Below are 21,702 nucleotides of genomic sequence, written 5' to 3'. Positions count from 1 at the left end.
ATTCCCTTGATCATCTGCTCTGGTCCAGCCCCGCCTGGATTCTCTACCTGCTTATTGTCACACATCAAGGTCCTCTCTTCTGGCTCAGCCCGTGGTTAAGTCCTACGTCCCCCTTTGCACTGTGTGCTGGGAGCTGCTGGGCGGGAGCACGCATTCTGGGGTGCAGTGTGCACCCTCTGGTGAAGGAGAGGGAGGCCATGTGCCCTGCACTGCGAGTTAGCTCCAGAGCCAAGGCCATTTCTGTCAATGGGTCTAGGAACAGGCCCCGTTCCTATCATGTCATTCACAACCTTCACGACAGCTTCTGCAATCATTTCACCGGTCTGAACAAAACCTGAAGTTTTTTTGTTCTTTACTGAATAAAACATTCCTTTCACAGAAGCAAGCCCCAAACTCATCACCATCCAATTATGTGAGAACAGGCACCAGTGGTTCACAGGTTTTACATTTTCCTTCCTTTTAGCGGGAATGTGAACAAACCGTGCTTGGCAGTGCCCTCGAGTGTCCAGGAGACGGTCCTCTCTCCGATAGTGGGGCTGTGAGCCCTCTGATGGGTTCCCGCTTGCTTCTATCCATCGAGGCTTTGGTAGGGAAACTAAGCTGAAACAGAGGTCCCTTCCCCTCGGGGCGTGTGGAGGGTTTTCTGAGGCCCAGTCACAGAACGGGCTACGCTCCTGACAGCTGCTGTGGCAACATCGTCACCGCCCCATGATGAAGCTGGGCTGGTCCTCCTCTTCCTCCTCCGTTCCAGATGCCTCCTCAGAGCTACTGGATCGCTGCTCCTGGGACTGACTGGATCCTGACAGCACACGACATTTGCATTAGGGATACACACATTCACTCAGAAGCAAGGGGCACTTTAACAAAGGCTTGCTGAAGAGAACCCAGGAACCAGCTGTTTCTGGACTGCACAGTGAGAAGCCAGAGCGGCAGTCAAGACCATCAGTCCTCAACGCCACTTCCGGACATAAAGGGCCAGTTACAGAACTGACCCACCACTGCTGCTGGGTGGACCTCGTCCTGACAAAAAGGTCCAGCACACACGAGATCCTGATGCCCCATAAACTGGGCCTCACTGCTTTTTATATGCCCGCACCACTCTCCCTGCAAAGTCCATCACCTTGGCAGGGTGACATTCCCAACATCCCTTTAACATTTAACACTCCTGCTGACATCTCTGGCTCTCACCCCGGTCTGCAAAAGGATTTTCAAAAACTGTGTAGCAGAGGGCTCTGCCCACAACAAATATGCCAGCCTCCCAGCTCTTCCTATAGCCCCAGAAACCCTCTGACACTCCACGCGCAGCTCTGAATCCCAGTGTCTCCCCTGGCATGACTACTAGTACCCACAGTGCAGATGAGTGGGCCAAAAGCAGAGCACAAAGACAACTTGTTCCCAACTCCTCCCTGCCACCCCTCCCTGGGATCAGGGCAGTGGGCGACAGCTGGAACGAGGGAGAACCAGAGCCTACAAGGCAGTACCAGTCCTCCGGTTCACAGGCCATTCCAGGCAGCCAATTGCAGGCACGGTGGGCTCACCTGGGCCCCCTCCTGCGCACGTGCAGGAACTCACTCCAGCACCAGAGCCCACGGACACCCAGAGCTTTGCTAGTGCTGTCATCTCAGGGCCAGACAGAGAGCTTCAAGACGGGAGGCCTTGGGGTGCCCAGGGCGCAGCACAGTCTCAAATTCACCTTCACACCCTAGGGCAGGACACTAAAGCACACTCATGGCAGTGGGTTGAAATCAGCTCTATTTAATTTAGGATCCTCCTTCTTCTCAACCTCATGCCAAAAAGAATGAGAAGCTCTGAAAGTACACAGGATGAGCATGCTTCAGCAGCTAAGATTTGCTGAACATTGTGCCAGGCACTGGGCTAAGTCTTCACATACACTTGCTGTCCTGTCTAATTCTAAGGACGGTCTATGCGATAAGTAACGCCAGTATATATCCATTTCAGAGGTGAGGAATGAAGCTCAGTGAGGTTAAGTAATCTGCTACCCAAGGTCTCATAATCAGCAAAACCAGTACCCAGGTTTCAAACCTGGACTGACTTTCTAAGCCTCTGCCTACCTTGCTTGCAGAAATGCAATAAGGAAACAGAGGCAAAAGAAAAATGAGGTGAAAACAGGAATGAGGTCAGCACACGGGATGGGTGAGCAAAATGTGGTCTAGCCATGTGGTGCAGATTCAGCCCCAAAAAGGAAGGAAATTCTGACACAGGCTGCAACACGGATGAACCCTGAGGACGTTACTGTCAGTGAAACGGGCCAGTCACACAACAGCAAGTTCTCTATGGTTCCTCTTACATGAGTTACTCAGAGTAGCAGATTCAGAGACAGAAAGAGAAGGGGGGCTGCCAGGTGCTGGGAGGAGCAGGGACCGGGGGTTGTTGTTGAACAGATAGTTTTCGTTTTACACGATGAAAAGCGTCCTGAGGATAGATGATGATGTGATGATGACGGCTGCACAACGGTGTGACTATTTAGTACCCCTGAACTGTACACTTAAAACTGGCTAAGATGGTACATTTTGTGTTATGTGTATTTTACCAAAATTTTAAACAAGAAAGAAAAAAGATGCTAAGGAGAGATGAGTGAAAAACTAGAGACGGATCAAAAGCAAAGCTCGAGCTCCCTGGACCCCAGGGCCAGTACTCCCCATGCCCCCATGTTGGGGTGCGTGTGGAAAAGAACATTTCTATGGCGCGTGGGGCAACTGGTCCGAGGCCACGGGCCCTGTCTCCACCCCGAAGGCGAGAGCATCAGGGTCTCTGCCACTTGGGTTCACTCCTCACACACCAGTTGGGGGCTCCGCTCTAGAATCTGGGCTCCAAGGCTGAAGCTGCTGATTATGTGTTTTGTTCCATAACTTAGTCACATTCTGTCAGCATCAAGCCTAAGAACCACCAACCATATCCACATAGGTCTGCGCACAGCAGAACGAGAGCATAGGATCTGACCGTTCCTTCTGCTCTTAAAGAAACAGTAAAATGCTCATTAACGTGGATGTTTGTGGAATGGGGTGTTCTGGAGGCCCGAGATGCTGATTAACAGAGGAGGGCTCAAAGCATTTCTTGTGGCTGACAAGCTCCTGAAAATGTAGTGCCTCCCTTAATAGTAAACATAGTTCATTCTGTGTGTAGGAGACGTTGTTGGGGCTTTGAAGTATCGCTCTCAAAGAGGAGAAACCTAGGAATCTGGGGCTCATTCAAATCATTTGGTAATACAACAAAATTATTTCAGTCTCTAGTAAAAAAGAAAAGGACTCTTGGAGAAATGGCTGACTCTAGGTGAGGGGCAGGAAATACTCAAGATAAGTATGGACTACCTTGTGGTACCAGGAAGTCAGGAAGTGCTGTTAAAAACAAAACAAAACCCCCCAACACCCCACAATGATGGGAGAATGTAAAAGGAGCACAGGAGCCAAATGAAAGCGCTCCCAATGGCCAAAGCTGGACCAGTCTGAGCAAGAAGAGCAGTACCGGGTTAAACCTGAAGTGCAAAATAAATATCCCTGAGTCCATGCTGGTATAAAGGAAGAAATGAGGGAGGAGAGGCAACCCTGTGCAGAAGAGTTCCCAGCAACTCACGCAGCCCCTCCATCCTCATGGAGGGAGTGCACAGCACCCGCACTCCTTCAGTGTGGGCTGCGCACAGTCACCACTTTCCGAAGTGCACAGCGTGGGAAGGGGGAAGAAAAGAGCAACTTCAAGGTGGAGAACCCTGATGGGCACGGCCTGAGCAGCCGCTCAAGGTCAAATCCACAGTGACAAGTCATCTTGACAAGGATCCCGCCCTGACATTAAGAATGGCACTTATCTCTGTGGTCTTCCTCCCCAAGATAAACAACTCCAGTCCAATCATGAGAAAAACATCAGAAAAATTCAAACTGAGGGACATCTGACACAACACCTGACCCTCAAACCTCTCAGGGTCATCAAAACAGAGTGAGAAACCGTCAGCGCCAACAGGAGCCTAAGGATACATGATGAGTAAATGTAATGTGATATCCTGGATGGGATTCTGGAACAAGAAAAAGGCATTAGGTAAAAAAATTAAAGAAATGTAAAGTATGGGCTTTAACTAATACACGTATCAATATTGGTTCATCAGTTGTGACAAATGAACCACATTAACTTAAGACGTTAACAAGAAAAACTGGGTATATGGGAATTCTTTGTACTATACTATCTCTGCACTATTTCTATAAATCTAAAACCATTCTAAAACAGTTTTTTAATTAAAAAAAAAAAAAGACACTGCCTACCCTCATGGAACTGAGACTGCAGGTGAATAGATAAGCACATGATGTGATTTAGCAGATTCTATAACCAAGCATGTGCAAAACCCTCTGGGAGCAAGGTGGAGGCTGGGGTGGTGAGAGACGTTAGGAAAGGCTTTACCAAGGGAGGAAGGTGCAAGATGAGAAGCAGCTTTCCAGGCAGATGGGGAGTCAGGGAGCAAGAAAAAGAAAGAGAACAGAGGCCTGAGCACGTACAGCGAGATGGGAGAACAGAGGTGTAAGCTTGGCAAGAGCAGAGGAAACATGCAAGGGAGTGGCCAGAACACAATGGTGGAGACCCCAGCACGGGCGGGAATGAGGGGCTGCTGACGGGGGTTCAAGCAAGATCACCTCGTGGGTAAGCACAAGGCAGCGGAGACGCACCATCTGGGATCAGATCCCGGCCCCTCACTCACTCCCACTAGCTCTGTGGGTGCTGTTACCGCTTGTTCCCTAGGATCCCTCAGTTGTAAGATGGGGATAACATCACTGCCTGTCTCACAGGGCCACTGTGAGGATTATGTTAGTTAGTACCTGCAAAGCACTCAGGACTGGGGCTACATAATAAATGTTCAATAGATGCTAAATACTTATATTAGGAGGAGAACAAATGACAATCCAATCTCTGTTTTAACAAGAGCTTTGGAGGGAGGCTGTACAAGGTGGGTGGCGTGGGGGTCGGCGAGGAAGAGAGTGGAGGCTGCTACCATAGCTCTGCCGGATCGGGATCGATATTGTTATAAGGTTTTTACTAAACCCTCAATGAGACTTTGACTTCCTCTGAAGTCACATACTTATTCCTGTGGAGGAATAATTTTTAAAAGCCAGTGCTGGCAAGGAGACAGTTAAAGTGTACACCACTGCACACTGCTGACGGCAGTAAAAACTGGTGCCATTCCTTCGGGAAGAAACTGGCAATACATTTCAAGAACTATGAAATCTTTTTATACTCTGTGGTCTAGTAATTCCCACTGCTGGAAATTTATCTGAAGGAAATGACCCAGAAAGGGGGAAGGGAGACAGGTACATAAATTCAATAAAATATCTTCCAAAGAAGAAAAACACTGGAATCAATCCAGTATCTAACAAAAAGGAGAGGGTTAGGGATATCACGATATGTCAATTGCTGGATATTATGAGTCACTGAAAGAATTATGAAGGACTGGAAATGCTTATAATGTTAAGTAAAATAAGCAAAATGGAAAACTGTTCATACACTATAACGATATACAAATGACATGTGCATATGGAGAGATTAAAAGAAAATGGATAGAAAGGTGACAGATTAGGATGATGATGTTTGAGCTTTTATTACTTATACTATTGTTTACATAGTATCTTAAAATCTAGGAACCTGAGATTTTATTCACAGATCATAGGAATACTAGGTAAAACGGCACTGAGTTTTAAGTAGAACTGACATTAACTTTTTTTTTAAACTAGATGAGTGAACAGACTAGGGGGGACAAAAATCCTTCCTTGTACTACGAAATTGCAAGGACATGTGAAAATATTTGTGATGCAATGTTATATGATAAAATTAGAACAACTATAAATATGGTAATTACATAAATAGGTTTATATAATACTAAAAATTGAAATAAATATGAAAATGCTAGTGATTTTTTTAGTAAGAATTATAGGTAATTTAAATTTCTGACTTTATTCTTTTCTGCATATTCTAAAAATTTCTAAAATGATCATATATTACCTTTATTCTCAAAAGACACAACGGATATGAATAGTTTTCCAACATTGTATGTACAAGAATTTTGGCACTGAAACAACTAGTTCAATACAAAACACAAACTGAGTGCCTTCTGAGCATCAGATCCTACTTGAGATATGAATCTTATTGCTTGGGAAAATTTTGTCCCCCTCCCCCACCAGGGAACATGTGGCAAAGCCTGGAGACATTTTCAGTTGTCAGCGACTGAGGGGAGGATGGGTGCTGCTGGCATGTAGTGGGTAGAAGCCACGATGTTGTTCAATATCCTACAATGAACAGGATATAATCCCTTACAAAGAGAATTATCTGGTCCAAAGCATCAAGAGTGCTGAGGCTGAGAAACTGCTTTTTTCCCCACCCAGTTTTTTTTTTTTTTGGAGTTTTTTTTTTTCCTTCACTCAATTTTGAAATGATGACTACAATAGGTTTAGTGAACATCTATCATCTCACATAGATACAATATTGAAGTAGAAGAAATTTTTTCCTTTTGATAAGAACTCTCTTAACAATGTTCATTTATAATGTAAAGCAGTGTTAATTATCTTTGTCACGTTGTACATTACAGCCTCAGTACTTATTTATTTGTAACCAGAAGTTTATACCTTTTGACTAGATGAAGATCTAATTCCCCTTCCTCCTACCCGCTTGCCTCCGCAGCCACAAATCTGATCTTTTTTCTATGAGTTTGTTCGTTTGTTTATTCTGAAGTATTATTGACCCAGAATTCTACATCAGTTCCTGGGACACAACACAGTGATTTGATATATCTATACACTTCAAAATGACCACCATTATAAGTCCAGCTGTCATCTGTCACCATACAAAAACATTAGTTATTGACTATATTCCCCACACTATATATTTCATACCTGTGGCTCATTTATTTTGTAACAGGAAGTTAGTTACCTCCACGTCCCTTACCACTTCTTTTCTCCTCCCCAACTTTGAGAAACTGCTCTTGATGTACTTAGTCACTTAAGATCACCCTGGGTTTCTTTGGCAGGCAGGCCTACGTCAAAACAAGTAACACTGGCATTAGAATACATCATTTTGGGGGTTCAGGGCTTCATGATAATCCAAATTGCCTTAATGCCGTCCTGTGGTATCATTCAGACATGAGTCCGACATCACAGGGCATTCTTCACTGAACTGCCAGACCGGCATGGACAACAAGGGAGGACTCCAACAGAACGGGACTCCTAGCCACTGCCCCTTACCACCTCTTAGGAGAAGAGCCAAAAACCCTGAGTGATTTATCTCCACCAGAACCCGGCGATGCACAGAAGCCACCTTGTGGCACAACTGAGTATCACCACATTAAGTTTCTATTCATTTCAGTCACCTAGAAAATCTATTTTCTCTTTCACAAAATGAAAAATAAGGAAACAGAGAGGGCGAGGTAAAAGGCGCACAAACCATTTTTATGAATTTATCTTTATAGCACTCTCTATCCTGCTCATTTGGTGCAAAGCACATGCAACCATGTACCATTACTACTCATTTTTCAGTATGTACAGATGCAAACTTCACACGTGTAAGAGCAGGGCCCAGGGACCATAACGTTTTTCAGATTTGCCTGACTCCAGCTCACAGCCCATATAGAAACTGAGAGGAAATTTCACAAAATAGTTATTCAGGGTGTGATGCACTCTGCTCTTTTCTAGTCTATTCTTTTCACGGAAAAACAACATCTGCAACTTCTAAACTGATTTCATGACCCAGCAGTCAAGGATCACAGCCCTCAGTTTGAAAAAACACTGTGCTGCTCTGATGCAACGTGGACACCAACATTTATCCTTTGACAAAACTGAAGCTCAGGGAAGGGGGAGGCCCAGTGAGAGGGCACAAGACTGTTTTAAACAGGTTGGAAGGTCTGGATGAAATCTATCTGAAAGCACTAAAATCAGCTCTGTGACTGCATATATTCTTCATAGCCTTGGGCAAACTAAAGAAAGGCGACTGGAAATTGCATGATCACATGCACCTAATGTTGAAAAGGAGCTAGAAACGGAGGATTTAAGAAATCTCAGCTCTGTGATGTTGCCACCTGTCTCTTTCAATTATAGAACCAATTACTAAAAAGTAAATATGTGATTCCAAAGACCCATTACAGGCTCATTAAGTACAAACTTGGAGCAAACTAACCTCAGTTTCTTGTTCTGAAAAGCTTCTTAGATTTACTGGTGAGGGAACCAACCCTCCATCCTGTCCCCCAAATACGGTATATCAGCATTACAGCAAGGTGTTTGGCAAAGTTATCAAACAGTGGAATTTTAGATCTAGAAAACACTTACAAGCTACAAAACCCCTCAAACCTCAGGAGATGCTTGAGGTCAGGGTGAGCCAGGGTATGAGCTGAGCTTAGAACCTACGTCTACTGTACTTACTCCATGACCTCAAATTACCTCTCAGTTTCCTATGACACCTCTTGGGTAAGATGAAAGACGAGTGAGTCTGGCCAATTCTTAGCTGAAGAATAACTCCACCCAAAAGTTTCAGTGAACAGGTCCATGTTGGCCTAAGTGGAGCTCTCTAGTGGATACTGGAGGGCTCTGGCCCTGGCCCAGTCTGGCTCAGCATTTTAACCCATGAGAGAGGTGTGTTTATCAAACCTGCCCATGACAATACCCTAAAGACATGGTAACATGCTGAATTCCAGAACCAGAATCAATAGAGCCAGTAACACCAAGATGAAATACCAAAGAGCTAAACGTAAAGTCCTATAATTGGATTAAGAAAAAACAAATAGAGGGTGGGTTTCAGGTGAGACAGAACAAGCACATTTGACCCAGTTTTTTGACTGAACACAGCTACAGAACCTGGACAGAATGCACAGGCCCTGAAAGTAAGCAGACTGGGGGAAAAGACCAGAATACAAAGTACCACTGGAGCAATATTGTGCTTCCTGTTTTTTTCCCCCTCCAATATTCCCCAGCCTGGACTCAGGGTGATCCAATACACAGAAGTGGAGACTGAACACATCCAGAGTTCTAAGACAAACCTTCTAGTTCTGGTTCGAGGACTAAGAAAGTGAACTCCCAATGCTCAGAGTGAAGGAAATTCTTTTGTTTCTCCTCTCTTCTCCGTTCTCTCACACCTTAGCTCTCAGGTAATCCTTCCAGTGTCAGAATGGCATCAGTGGCTGCGGTGGCAATGGGGGCCTGCAGGCACAAAAATTTTGAAGGAGGGGAAACTTCTTCTCTGATCAGAGGAGCTGTGGTCCTAAGATGGCTGGGAAAACTCTGCTGTTTTTCTTCTCTGACCTCCCACCACTCAGCCCTGCATGCAGGTGCAGCTGTTGAAGTATGTGGCAGAGAGGGTAACTAAAGCCCCAGCTTTCTGCCTGGAGGTCTGAAAAGGGGAGACCCAGGAACCCAGACACTACAGGGGAGGTCATGGAGAGAGAGGGGATTAGAATAGACACCAGAAAGTTGTTTATAACCCTCTGGGCTCACTCTGACAGCACACGCATGAATGCCAAACACTTTGAGAACTCAAAGAACTAAACCCTGACTGGCCACGGGGTGACACACACAGGACACATCTGGAGGGCATAGCAAAGCTTTAAAAACCGAACTGGCAGTGGAACCACAATCCACAGAAGGCTGGTCAGAACCTGTGTCCTGAACACAACCAGGTTGTCTGCTAAAACAAATATCAGCAAGACCAGAGCATCATTATGTAATACTTAAAATATCCAGGATACACAGAACATCATTCAGTATATGAAGAATCAGGAAAATCTCAACTTGTGTGGGGAAAGACAATCCACAAATGCCGATGTCAAGACGATCCAGGTGTTGGAATTACCAAGTGCTATAAAGCAGCTGTTTAAATATTTTTCCAGGAAATAACTGGACACTCTTGAACACTCTTGAAACAAATGAAAAGACAGAAGACTGCAGCAGAGAAATAGAAGGTATAAAGAAGAATTGAATGGAAATCGCAAAACTTTTCTGAAAAACATAATTCACTGGATAGAATCAATTACAGAATGGAGATAACACAGGAGAGAGACGGCTCGAAGTCAGATCAATAGGAATTATCCAATATGAACAACAGGGGACAAAAAAAGTTTGGGGAGAAAAAATCCCAAATCTGACAGAGACACATGCTTACAGATTCAAGTAGCTCAGTGAAATCCAAACCCAACTCCAGGATAAACCCAAGGAAATTCATGTGCAGACACATCATAATCAAATTCCTGACATCTAAGACAGAAATCCTGAAAGCAGCCAGAAAAAAATAATCAGAGGAGAACAATTTGAATAACTACATATTTTTTTAAAAATCAGAAACCATGGAGGCCAGAGGGAATGGAATAGCATTTCTAAAGTGCCGAAACAAAAAACTGCCAGCTTGGAATTCTACATCTAATGAGAATGTCCTTTAGGAATGAAGGTGAACTAAAGATAGCCTCATGTGAAGAAAAGCTAAGATAATTCATAGCCAGCAGACTTGCTCTAACTGAGTGACTAAAACAAGTTCTTTGGATAAAAGGGAAATGATACCAGATAGAAGTCTGGAACAACAGGAACAAAGAAAAAGCAAGAGAAATGATAACTATCGGTTACTAGTCAAGATTATTCTCATCTTGGCGGAGGGTATAGCTCAGTGGTAGAGTGCATGCTTAGCATGCACAAGGTCCTGGGTTCAATCTACAGTACCTCCATTAAAAAAAATTAATAAACTTAATTGCCTCCCTGTAAAAAGCTTAAAAAATGAATAAAACAAAAAGACTATTCTCCTCTTGAGATCTTTGAAATACATTTGATGACTGGAAACAAAAACAGTAACATTATAAAGACAGAACTACCATCTGATTCAGCAATTAAACTTCTGCATGTTTATCTGAAGAAAATGAAAACACTAATTCAAAAAGATTTATGCATCTCAATGTTCACTGCAGCATTATTTACAATAGCCAAGATATGGAAGCAACCTGTGTCCACTGACAGAGGAACGGATAAAGATGTACACACACACACACCGATAGAGGAATGGATAAAGATGTACACACACACACACACACACACACACACACACACACACACACAGGAATATTACTCAGCCATAAAAAAGAATGAAATCTTGTCATTTGCAACAGCATGGATGAACCTGGATAATATTATGCTAAATGAAGTAAGTCAGACAGAGAAAGACAAATACTGCGTGTTTTAACTTATATGTGGAATCTAAAAAAACAAAACAAAACAAACAAAAAAACCTGGAAACAGACTCATGATACAGAGAACAAAGTAGTGGCTGCCAGAGGGAAGGAGTGTGTGGGGAATGGGCAAAATAGGTGAAGGGGATTAAGATGTACAAACTACCAGTTATATACTAAATAAGTCACAGGGATGTAATGTACAGCATAGGGAATACAGCCAAAAATAACTGTATGATGCATAATCTATGGAAGTAAATCACTATGTTGTACACCTGAAACTGAAATAATATTAAGTCAATTATATTTCAATTAAAAAAAAAGTAACTATCTGATGGGGTTTTCAATGTATGCAGATGTAATGTCTAAGACAACTACAACATAAAGAGTAAAGAAATTTATGTGATGAAATTTCTACATTCTACTTAAAGTGGTGAAATCCTGATTCCAAGTAGACCATGGAAGTAGTATGTATATAATAATCCCTAGAGGAACAACTTTTTGAAAAACTATGAAAAGGGAAACAGTTAAAAACACAATAGATTTAAAAAAAAAACCAAACCCCCAAAACACACAATAGATAAAATGGAATAATAAATATGTTCAAATAATCCAAAAGGGAGAGAAGGAGAAATAGAGGAACAAAAAACAGAGGGAACAACAACAAAAAAACCCCAAAATGTAACCCTAAAACCCAAAAATATCAAATACACAGATTGTCAGAAAGGGTAAAAAACACGACCCAAACATTTGATGTCTGTAGGACACATATTTCAAACATTGGTAGGTTGAAATTTAAAGGGATGACAGCACTTTCAGAATGGCAAAGACCCCTTAAAAACCTGCTTCTCCAAAAGCAGCAGACTTGTCAAGAACACTGACAATAATCACCAAAATCAACTTCTCTAGAACTCTGGAAATGTTCCTTGGATTGTTTGATAGAAATGGTTGAATTTTGGTAAGAAGAGCAAGTTTTGTGGTGTTTTAACTTGCTCTATTTCCTCACCCCTCTCCCCAGATCTAAGGTAGCCCCCCAAATCAACAGCCTCATAATCACAGGAGCTGTGAAAACCAGCAGCCTCGCGGCCACTGGAAGAAGTAAAGTGCGTTGGGAGCTCCTCAGAAGTCACATACCCTGAGTACTGTCCCTATCGGACCTGTCTGGCAGCTTCCTGGAAACTTGACTCGCAAGGCTTGTCTTTATTTGAACTGACTCAGTAAGAAAAGTCTCCTCCCCAAGGTATTTGTCAAAAACAATCAGTGGCGACTGTTTAACATCATACCTGCCTGAGGCAGTGATAACAGTTGAAGCAAACAAGAAACTGACCAAAAACTGAAGAGGAAAAGCTGGTACTCAGGAAGGCCACATGCTTGTAAGAGCATGTACATGTCTAAGAAAGACAAGTGATGGCCCTCATCTCACCTCTGGCTGACCTTGAGGCTCTGTGCAAGGAGGAAGTGAAGGCTAAGGCAAAACTGTGAACTGCAATGCCAGAATGTTGAAGGCATGCTCCACCACACACAAAGATCCCACTGGCAAAGACTGGGAGACTTACTGGTTCAAGGCATTTCGGGAAATCTCTATTCTTCAGCTGACCACTAAGCTAACCAAGCAGAGGCTTCAGTGGCCACATACAACAAAGAATACAGGCTTTACAGAATTCGTTCAGAAAAGTCATTAAACACATTAAAGAGCAACAAAAACAAGCAGGAAAAACAACAAACCCTGTGGAGGGAGGGTCAAATTACCCAGAGCCAAGGAGACGTTTCTATTTCCCAATATAATGGGGTCCAAGCCACAGTATCTCCTTCTACAGAACATAAGACTGGCACCTGTGCCCAATCCTCCTGCTTTTGAACCAAGTACTTCCACATTCCTGTGTGTGTGTTGGGGGGAAGGGCAGGGAATGTGATGAGTTGGTTTATTTGAGGGATGAGGTCCCAGCCATCACATTTTGGCACTGTAAAATAATCTCATCTAGGAAATATTTGGGAAAAGGCTAGATATAGTATGTCATACAGTATATTTACAACTCACAAGGAAACTGGTCCTGGAAGAGGCTAATTGTATTTCAGTATGTCAGTGCAAGTCTGATTTTATCTAAGACCAAAAATCATGACTGCCCAATCAGGAACCATGTCCAGCCAATCAGGGAACAGCCACTGATTCAGTAATGTGGTGACCAGTTGTCATTTTTTGGGTCTCTTAGCATCCTTCGTCCTTTTCATTTGGGGCCCCTCTCTCCCTGATTCTCAGCCCAGGGGCTCCAAAGGGAGTGGCTGCCACAGCTGGCCTTGTGATGGGATCAGAGGTGGGCAGGACTGGCAATGCTGTGGGATGCTGACATATTATTCACCCCTATTCCTTCTTCTAACAAACTCTCAATTCTGTCTAGGGTGGCAATGTACCCAGCTCCCAGTAATGGATCACAACAGGTTAAAGACGGTCATAACAATTCTGTTCTCTATTCATCCTGCCTGATGGCAGCAAAGGATGGCAAGTGACCTTATACTGACCAATGAGATATAAGGTGATATCTGATGGGCACTTCTGGGGATCTTTGGCTCTTAAGCTTACAAAAAAAAAAAAAAAAAAAAAAGACAAATACCACTTCTTTCCCCTCTTCTTCCTGCTTTAAACGTAAGTATGGTGCCAGGAACTGCAGCAGACATCTCATGCCCACAGGATAAAGGCCAAGAGGACTGCAGGGATGCTGGGCCTGATACTACTGAGCTGCTCAACCACACTGGCCTGCCACCTACCACCAGATTTCTTGTTATATGAGAAAAATAATTCCTCTTTAACTACTGCTAGTTGAGTTTTCTACTTCTTGCAGCCAAGAGCATTCTTAACTGATTGTCAAGTCACTCAGTCAGAGCCAAAGAAACACAAAAACACTTTCACAAGGGACACTCCCTTAGTCTTTCCTACTGGTCAAGAATGAGCCAGGGTGCAGCCCAAAGGAGCTACAGGTACCTCACAACCACAAGGAGAAAATGAGCCTGCCTCAGGACAGGGAGCCAGGGGACAGAAGGAGACAGCAAATGGCATTAGAAGTCCTTTACTAGCCATGCCTGGAAGGAGGACTGTCCTGGACGCAGCATGAGCCAGTATCTTTCTTTCTTGCTTAAACCAGTTTGGTTTCCTGACACTTGCAATTAAACAAGTCCTAACTAATAGAAACAAGCCCTCATTTCTTCAGTGGCCAGCCAACCAGCTCCAAACGCTAAATTTCATTCTTGACAGGTCAACCACTATGAGCAACACTATAAATAGTCACAAAAGTGGGTACCACTCACCTTCTTTTTGTTTCTTCTGCTCAAGTTTCATTTTCTTTGCCAATAATTTCTTCTCTTTTAACTTCTGACTACAAATGCAAGATAAATACATAGATTCCTTAACTACTTTATTTTATATTTTAGAAAATAAACATCTACTTACAGAATCTTTAGAGATTTAATAATTACAGAAACACTACAATAAAATGAAAGAAATACTTTCTCATGACTCTGCTACTCCAACATCATCGTTATCAAGTTGTTCCCTTCATGAATCAAGATCAAATCCTTAGGAGCCCCCAGGTGATTAAAGCAATCCAGAAATACTGGAGATACTTCTTCATCCAAAGATATTGAGGGACTTTTTTTTTTTTAATGGAGCACTTCACAAATTTGCATGTCATCCTTGCGCAGAGGCCATACTAATCTTCTCTGCATTGTTCCAATTTTAGTATATGTGCTGCCTAAGTGAGCACTAGGGACTATTTTTAGAATCCTGCTCAGCTCTCTAAAAGTTGAGGGAGAATTTATTAGAACACACACACACACACACACACATGCACAGCCTGTATACTCATGTAATCACTTAGGGAGGTTAAGGAAAAAGCTAACTGGAAAGTTTGCTCACAGCACCTTGTTAAACCTGATGTCAAAACACAGACATGAAGGAGACACAGAAATCCAGGTGATCACCAAAGTGCTGGCCTCCAAGCTTTGGAGAACCTGCAGCAAGCTGGGGGTGGGGGTGGGGGGCAATAAGTGACTGGATCTCTCTACAGCTCCTGGAAGAAAAGCCATTCCTCTACTGGGATGCTCCACCGTGGGTTTTAACACCCAAGACCTCTACAGGCCACACAGGTGAACTTTCAACTATAACAAGGACTCATCTACCAACTACCTACTTTTACATTTCCCACTCTAAGCCTCATTATTTATGAGATGCCATAAAGCCCTCACCGCTTTTTCCGACGCTTTGCAGTCTGTTCCTCCGCGGCAATTTTATTCCTTTCTAGTCTTTTCTGAAACTCTGCATCCAATTTTTGCTACAAAACAAAAAAAACAAAAAAAACAAAAACACATCACTTACACACTCTGGCCTGGGTATGCAAACTCTAGAAGTCACACCACTGGGGGTGCTATAGGCACATCCAGGTCTCCAGGGCCACTTTAAGAAGCTGACCTACAGATGGGGCAGGAAATCAATATATGGATCTCTGATGGCGAAGTAACAGTTCATTAAGATACCATTCATGCACAGGTAATTATGAGAAAGTATGAGAGGGAGCACACTGACTTCCTTGAAGGCAGAGGCAGCACTACTGGCTCTTGTTTAGCCAGGACCTTGGATAGTGTGATATTGTGACTTATAATAAGAAACATATATTTGGTCTTGGTCCATTGTTTTTGGCACATAACTCCTAGAACTTATAAATTTCCTATGTAAGAGCCACTGGGGGATCTTTTATTATAATATTTAGTTTTGTTCCCAGTTCCTAAAACAGCTCCAGAAATAAAGATGAAATAGGTACATTTGTTATTCATAAGCAGTCCCTTTTGACCACAGGACTTTGAGTGACTTTTGGAAGGCCCCTAAGGAACAGGGCTGGTTGCCGGGGGAACTTTCAGCCTCACCTCCTTGACCTCCAGGGGGGACCTGGAGGCCAAAGTAATTACTAATGGCCAATGATTTAATCACATCCACATCAATGAAGCCTCCAAAAACCTCCAAAGGATGGGTTCTTCCTAGCAGCTCCCTCTTTCTAAGCCTCAGTTTCCTCATCTATAAAATGAAGGAAATAATTCCTCTTTCCCTGAGAATTTAGGAAGAATAATGAAATGCAGTAACTTACAAGGAAGCACATTTAAACTACAAAGACAACTAATGATTAAAAAAGTGTCAGGGGGAGGGTATAGCTCAAGCTGTAGCGCACATGCTTCACATGCATGAGGTCCTGGGTTCAGTCCCTTGTACCTCCTCTAAAAATAGATAAACAGACCTAATTACCTCCCCCCATAAAAAACAAACAAACAAACAAAGGCCAGCAGAAGAGGAAGAGGCAGCTTCAACACCTCTGCTGGTCTGCACTGCCAGGGCTGTGTGGATCTGCTTAGACTGGCACAGAAACTCTGAGAGCAGAATTATGGAATAAAAAAGAAGGGTCTCCTTCCAAGAAGGGAATCAGCTTTAATCAGAGCTCAACTAGAAAGCAAACAACTTCAAGCTGAAAGCACCTGGTTTGTTTAGAAGGTGAGCTGCAAATGTCTGAAGCAGCTGCATTTTCCAAGTGACCCAGACAGAGCCCCCGCTGGCTGCTGACCATGGCAAGGGCTCAAGCAGGAGTCAGATGTGCCGTCAGTGGTGACACCCTATCAGTTGCTGTGGAAGGTGAGACTCCTCCTGCAACTCTTTTTTCTTCTAACTTCAGAGCCTATCTTTCACATTGTGAAATAAAAACCTTTGTGTCTGTGTGGATTCAAAGTTTGTGAAACATTTTCCCATACTTTCTGAGTCATTAATCAATATATAAAAACTTCAGACTAACTGACAGCATTTGACACAGCCATCTGCTCTAGTTTCCTCTCCTCTAAGAAGTTTAAAAGTAAAAAATTAAAAAGTGCTTCTGTTAGTTTCTATACACAGAGTTTTGTTTATTCCTGGCAGTGACAAGTCCATCACAGTGACAGGGTACAGCTGTGTCACAAGCCACCTGAAACTTCTCACTGGAATTGAGAAGCAGCTGGAGAAGAACCACCAACACCTAGGGGCCGAGTAAAGGCTGTAGGACAACAGATATCAGGTGAAAATAACCAGGGCAATGATCCATTCTGTTCGAAAATCATAAAGATAATTTTCAAACTCAATTTTAGTCACTCCAATAAACTGTTAAAGGACCACCATCACCACACTGCAATAAAAAAAACTTGAAATATCTTTGAACAAATGTGGTGAGACATGTAAAATCTCCACAAATTATCACTGAGAGATACAAAAAGATTTAAACAAATGAAAAAGTTTCTAGAGAGGATGACCAAATACTGTGACGTCCAATCTCATTCAAGTTAAGTTACAGATTCAATTTAATTCTAGTAAAAAAATAAACAATTTTTGGTGTAGATAAAATAACTCCAAAACTCAATTCCAAAAAGAAAACAAATGAAATGTCCCAAAGAGTATTTCTTAAAAGCAACAGGAGAGTTTCTAGCCATTCCCATCAAGCAATAGAAAGCTTAACAGTTTTTACAGTACATTTTCTGAAGCAATTCTCAATTCTTAATCAATTATTATTTAACACCAATCATGAAGAAATACCAGTCTCAAAGATAAAAATCTAAAAGAGGCAAAAACACTTGAAAGCACACTACTACTCGCATCAAACACACAGCTAACTGGAATTGCGGGCATTCAGCCAGAGAAAACTATAGAGAAATAATGATCCAAGTGGTGTGGGAGGTACTGCTTTCTACTCCATGGCAAATGGCCTGGGGTGGGGAGGGGACTCTGCTGTGCTCTCCACTGCCTGGAAGTCTCCCTCCCCTCATTTGTTTCCTAGTACGAGCATCCTGCTGGGCAGTGTCTTACCTATAAGTAACCTGGACTCTACTTGATGTCTGTTTCTCATCCTAACTTTATTTATTTAAAAAAATTTTGGGGGGAGGTAATTAGGTTTATTTACTTTTTTAATGGAGGTACTAGGGTTTGAACTCAGTATCTCCTGCATGCTAAGTATGTGCTCTACCTCTGAGCTATACCATTCCCCACCCAGTCCTAACTTAGAAGGCAGCCTTCACACAATCCGCAACCAGATGGATCCACTTTTCTTCAAGTGCTTTTTTCTAGAAGGTTTAAGTACCCATTGCCCAAACCCAAGGGCTCAGCCAGCCTTCCTGCTTACTGACCTTCTCAGCCATGGCATCCATGTAGTCCTGCCGCTGGTACTCTCTCCGGCGCAAGTGCCTGTACACATGGAACTCTCCGCTGCCAGCCCCAGCACTTGAACCTAAAGCCAGAATAGTCCAGAGCTCTTGATAAAATTCAGTTACCAAACACAAGCTACCCTTAATCAAAAGGAACCAAAGAAAGATACTAGAAGTAATGGAAGGAAATATGCCTACCCTATTCCCCACTGTACCCCAGAATCTAACACAGTGCCTGGCATATTGTAGGCATCATTAAATATCTGCTGCATGAATACTGTATTTGAAGTCGCTAAAAATTCCACTCTAACGTAGTAACGCAGCAGACTGGGGTTCAGAAACCAGAAACCTTGAAGAGAGCTGGTGACTTTTTCCCCCTGGAATGATTTCACATTTAACATGCTAGATCTCTACTCAGTAGAAAAGATGTCCGTGATATATTAAGTGAAAAAAGAGTAGGTTATCAGTATGGGCAGAACCGTATTTCTGTAAGAACATTTCTTCTTAAGCATGAGTGGTTCTGACTGTAAAGATATTTGGAAGGCTATATCAAAATGTTACAAACAGGATGATGGAATTACAGGTGGTCCTAATTTTTTTTTACACCTGTTATTTATTCTTTATAATTAGTTATGTTAATTTACAACCCAACAAAATAAAACTATTTCCATTTTGAAAACACAAGATATTAAAAACAATGCAGTAGAAAATTCTCTAATGTCAAACCATAAGCAACAATACCCCTTCACTGTAAGAGCAACATATTGGATCAATGAACTTTTTTTCTTCCTATCAGGTATGCAATTAACAGATATTAACTGCAGAGTTTTTACACCTACACTTAGAAAACTTTATTTACACACATACCCACATCCAAAAGACATTACCCATTACATCTCGGACAAATTCTGGGGGAGGTCGAGGTGCCCATTCGCTCATTTTTTCTGGAATTGGAACTGTTTTGTCCTGCAACATTTAAACACGAAAGCATTTGTATGGATAAACCTTCTGACAAAGTCTCATCTTTTATAACCAAGGAACTTTAACGGGACTAGTTAAGTAAGGCTGCTTTGCTCGTTGGACCCAAAGGTAAGTTTATTTCTTCCTTCTGCCTTTACTTCATCGTGTATACTCTGGGTCCTATCAGACCCCACAGCCTTGCCAGGGCTACATTCAACTACCCAGAGCAGAACTCAGAAACGTAAGTCCTCATTTAGGGCTGAAAACCTCCAACTTTAACACTTTTATACGAGAAGTAATCCTTTCCAGTCAAAGGAATAAGAGACCTTCTCATCCAACTGTTTTCATGACCGAGGGGAGTGATTTGCCCCATGTATCTCGGCTAATGCCTCTCTAACAGTTGGTGGTGTTTAGAAGAAAATAAACCCTTGTGCTAAACCACGGATTCTATCGTTCCAGTCTAAGGCTTTTGTTCACAAAAAGTTAAACTGGGGGGAGTCTTAAAGCACGGGAAGCCGCTCCGCAGCGCCCTCACGCAGGCTGGGCTCTAAAATAAGCGCAGAAGAAAACTATCTCCGGGGCAGCCTACTTCTTCCTAAGGTCTGACCCTGGGGTTCAGGTATTTAGTTCCAGAGTTCGGAGGTGGGGAAAGTGGGCCTGCAGGCGCCCAGAGACGCCAGAACGGAAGGGGGTGGGACTCGGAATGACCGTCAGCCCGCGCCTTGTCTCACCGGGTTCTTCATGAGCCGTTCCAGCTTGAGCTTCTGTTCCTCCGCCGCATTCTTCGGGATGACGAGGGCCTGCGGCTCTTTCTTGGGCCTCGGCGGTCGCACCGAGGAGGCCGCGGAGCTCGCCATGACAGCTCTACAGCTCGCCGGCTTCCCAGGCGAGCGGTGGTGGCGCGCGCGTATGACGACAGAGCCGCGCGCCAGTCACGCAAGCGCAGTCTCCTCGCTGGGCGGGGCTGGAGCAGAGGGGCAAGCCGGAAGCAGGCTGCTGAATATTCATGAGCCCGAGGCCGGGTGGGTTAATTTGATTAAAGCTGCTTGGTTTCATTTCCTGTTTCTGAGCAAATCAGTGCAGCGAATGCCCACGTCCTTGGGGGAGAAGTGGCCTTGCATGCCCGAGGGTCCGGCCCCAGCCGACTTCTCCAGTCCCAGCCGACTTCTCCAGTCCCAGTACGCGTCGTGGATCCGCCAGCAGCCCTGCTACTGGTTTCTCAGCATCCCCCGACTCCCACCCCTGGGCTTTTTTCCTGGCGGTTTCTTGGGTCTGGTCCACTCCGCCTCCCATTTCTGACCATCTGTTTAAGACATGTCACTGTGAGCTCCCTGAGGACTGGGGCCGTATCTCTTTTGTCCAACTCGAATTACTCAGCACCTGGCATCCAGCAAATATACCTGGTCGATTGAATGGGCCTTTCTTACTAGAAAGAGGATAGCTTTCCCTCACATCTGGAGCTGGCCTGGCACTTACAGTTAGGCCTTGGTATTCTCCTGTTGGACATAAACAGTTTCCCAGAACACCAGCGTTATGCAAAGCCATTCTGTGACTGATAGAGCAAGGCATAAACAAGACTGCTCTATAATCATGTTTAAAGTCAGATGATAATGAGAATATTGTTGGAACCAGAAAAAGACCAAACATTTCCCCATTCTGGCTAATGTGAGTAACTGCTGTTTCTTTACAGCATTAGCTTTCCACTTTAAATATTAAGACACCCAATCATAGACTTGTCCTCACGTCCTGACGTCTATTCCAGAGTGAAAGCCCAATTACTTGAACTCTCCCCAAATCGCCCAAAGTCTATAATAAGCCTTTTTGAACACTCTCTTACTGAGGTAAATGCACTCTTCCTTCTCAAAAGAGGCAATAAACCCGATTTGTTCAACTACATATGTGTTCCTGGTGGTCTTCATAATCGTTGTTTTTCTTATTTACCATTTGTTAGCCATGGAGAGTGGGAGTTCTGTCTTGTTCATTGCTGTATTCCTAGTATCTGGGGGCAAAGCCTGGCCCACAGCAAGACACTTAATAAACATTTGCTGGATGCATATGGGATCTTAGGAGCCAGGCACCTCAGATACTACTGCTGCTGTTGCCTGCTCAGCCTGCGCAACCCAGGACAGTTCTACCATTGAGTCCCCAGGTGGTGGGTGCCTGGAGGGTGCTCTATTAGCATCCTAAGGCTGTTCCTGGCAAACTAACAGCAGATGGTTTTTTAGGGGTCAAGGGTGCTGAATTAGGGGAAGTTCTAGAGTGACCCAGATTTGTCGCTGGGACCTAAGGAGGGCTTGATCTGGGTGGGATCATGCACACATGACCCTACATCACAAACCCCAGCCACCAAGGTGCTTCACTTTCCCCCA

At 43.6% G+C, this 21,702-nt stretch overlaps 1 protein-coding gene and 1 non-coding gene across 3 annotated transcripts; both read right to left on the bottom strand.

Annotated features, from left to right (window-relative positions):
• Positions 1 to 335: 335 nt before the first annotated feature.
• PRKRIP1 (PRKR interacting protein 1) lies at positions 336 to 20,260 on the bottom strand. Of its 2 annotated transcripts, XR_006724142.2 has the most exons (7): positions 20,065 to 20,260; positions 19,261 to 19,339; positions 18,356 to 18,456; positions 15,416 to 15,501; positions 14,480 to 14,547; positions 9,014 to 9,173; positions 336 to 799 (listed from the first exon to the last, which is right to left on the bottom strand). XR_006724142.2 is itself a non-coding variant. In XM_010952730.3 (6 exons), exons 1-6 carry the CDS (start codon positions 20,188 to 20,190, stop codon positions 699 to 701), a joined length of 561 nt encoding a protein of 186 aa, XP_010951032.1. In that variant the 5' UTR covers positions 20,191 to 20,257; the 3' UTR covers positions 336 to 698. The 2 variants fall into 2 exon arrangements, 1 of the variants encoding a protein (XP_010951032.1); XM_010952730.3 differs by lacking the exon at positions 9,014 to 9,173 and having other exon boundaries at positions 20,065 to 20,257.
• Positions 14,828 to 14,934, bottom strand: LOC123616307 (U6 spliceosomal RNA). The gene has a single exon (XR_006724295.2). It is a non-coding gene; the product is annotated as a U6 spliceosomal RNA (small nuclear RNA).
• Positions 20,261 to 21,702: the final 1,442 nt, after the last annotated feature.

The sequence above is a fragment of the Camelus bactrianus genome, chromosome 18 (genome assembly GCF_048773025.1).
Source record: "Camelus bactrianus isolate YW-2024 breed Bactrian camel chromosome 18, ASM4877302v1, whole genome shotgun sequence".
In the NCBI taxonomy this organism is placed as follows: domain Eukaryota; kingdom Metazoa; phylum Chordata; class Mammalia; order Artiodactyla; family Camelidae; genus Camelus; species Camelus bactrianus.
The sequence above is the reverse complement of the archived record's forward strand: the minus strand, read 5'-3'. Positions and strand labels throughout refer to the sequence as shown.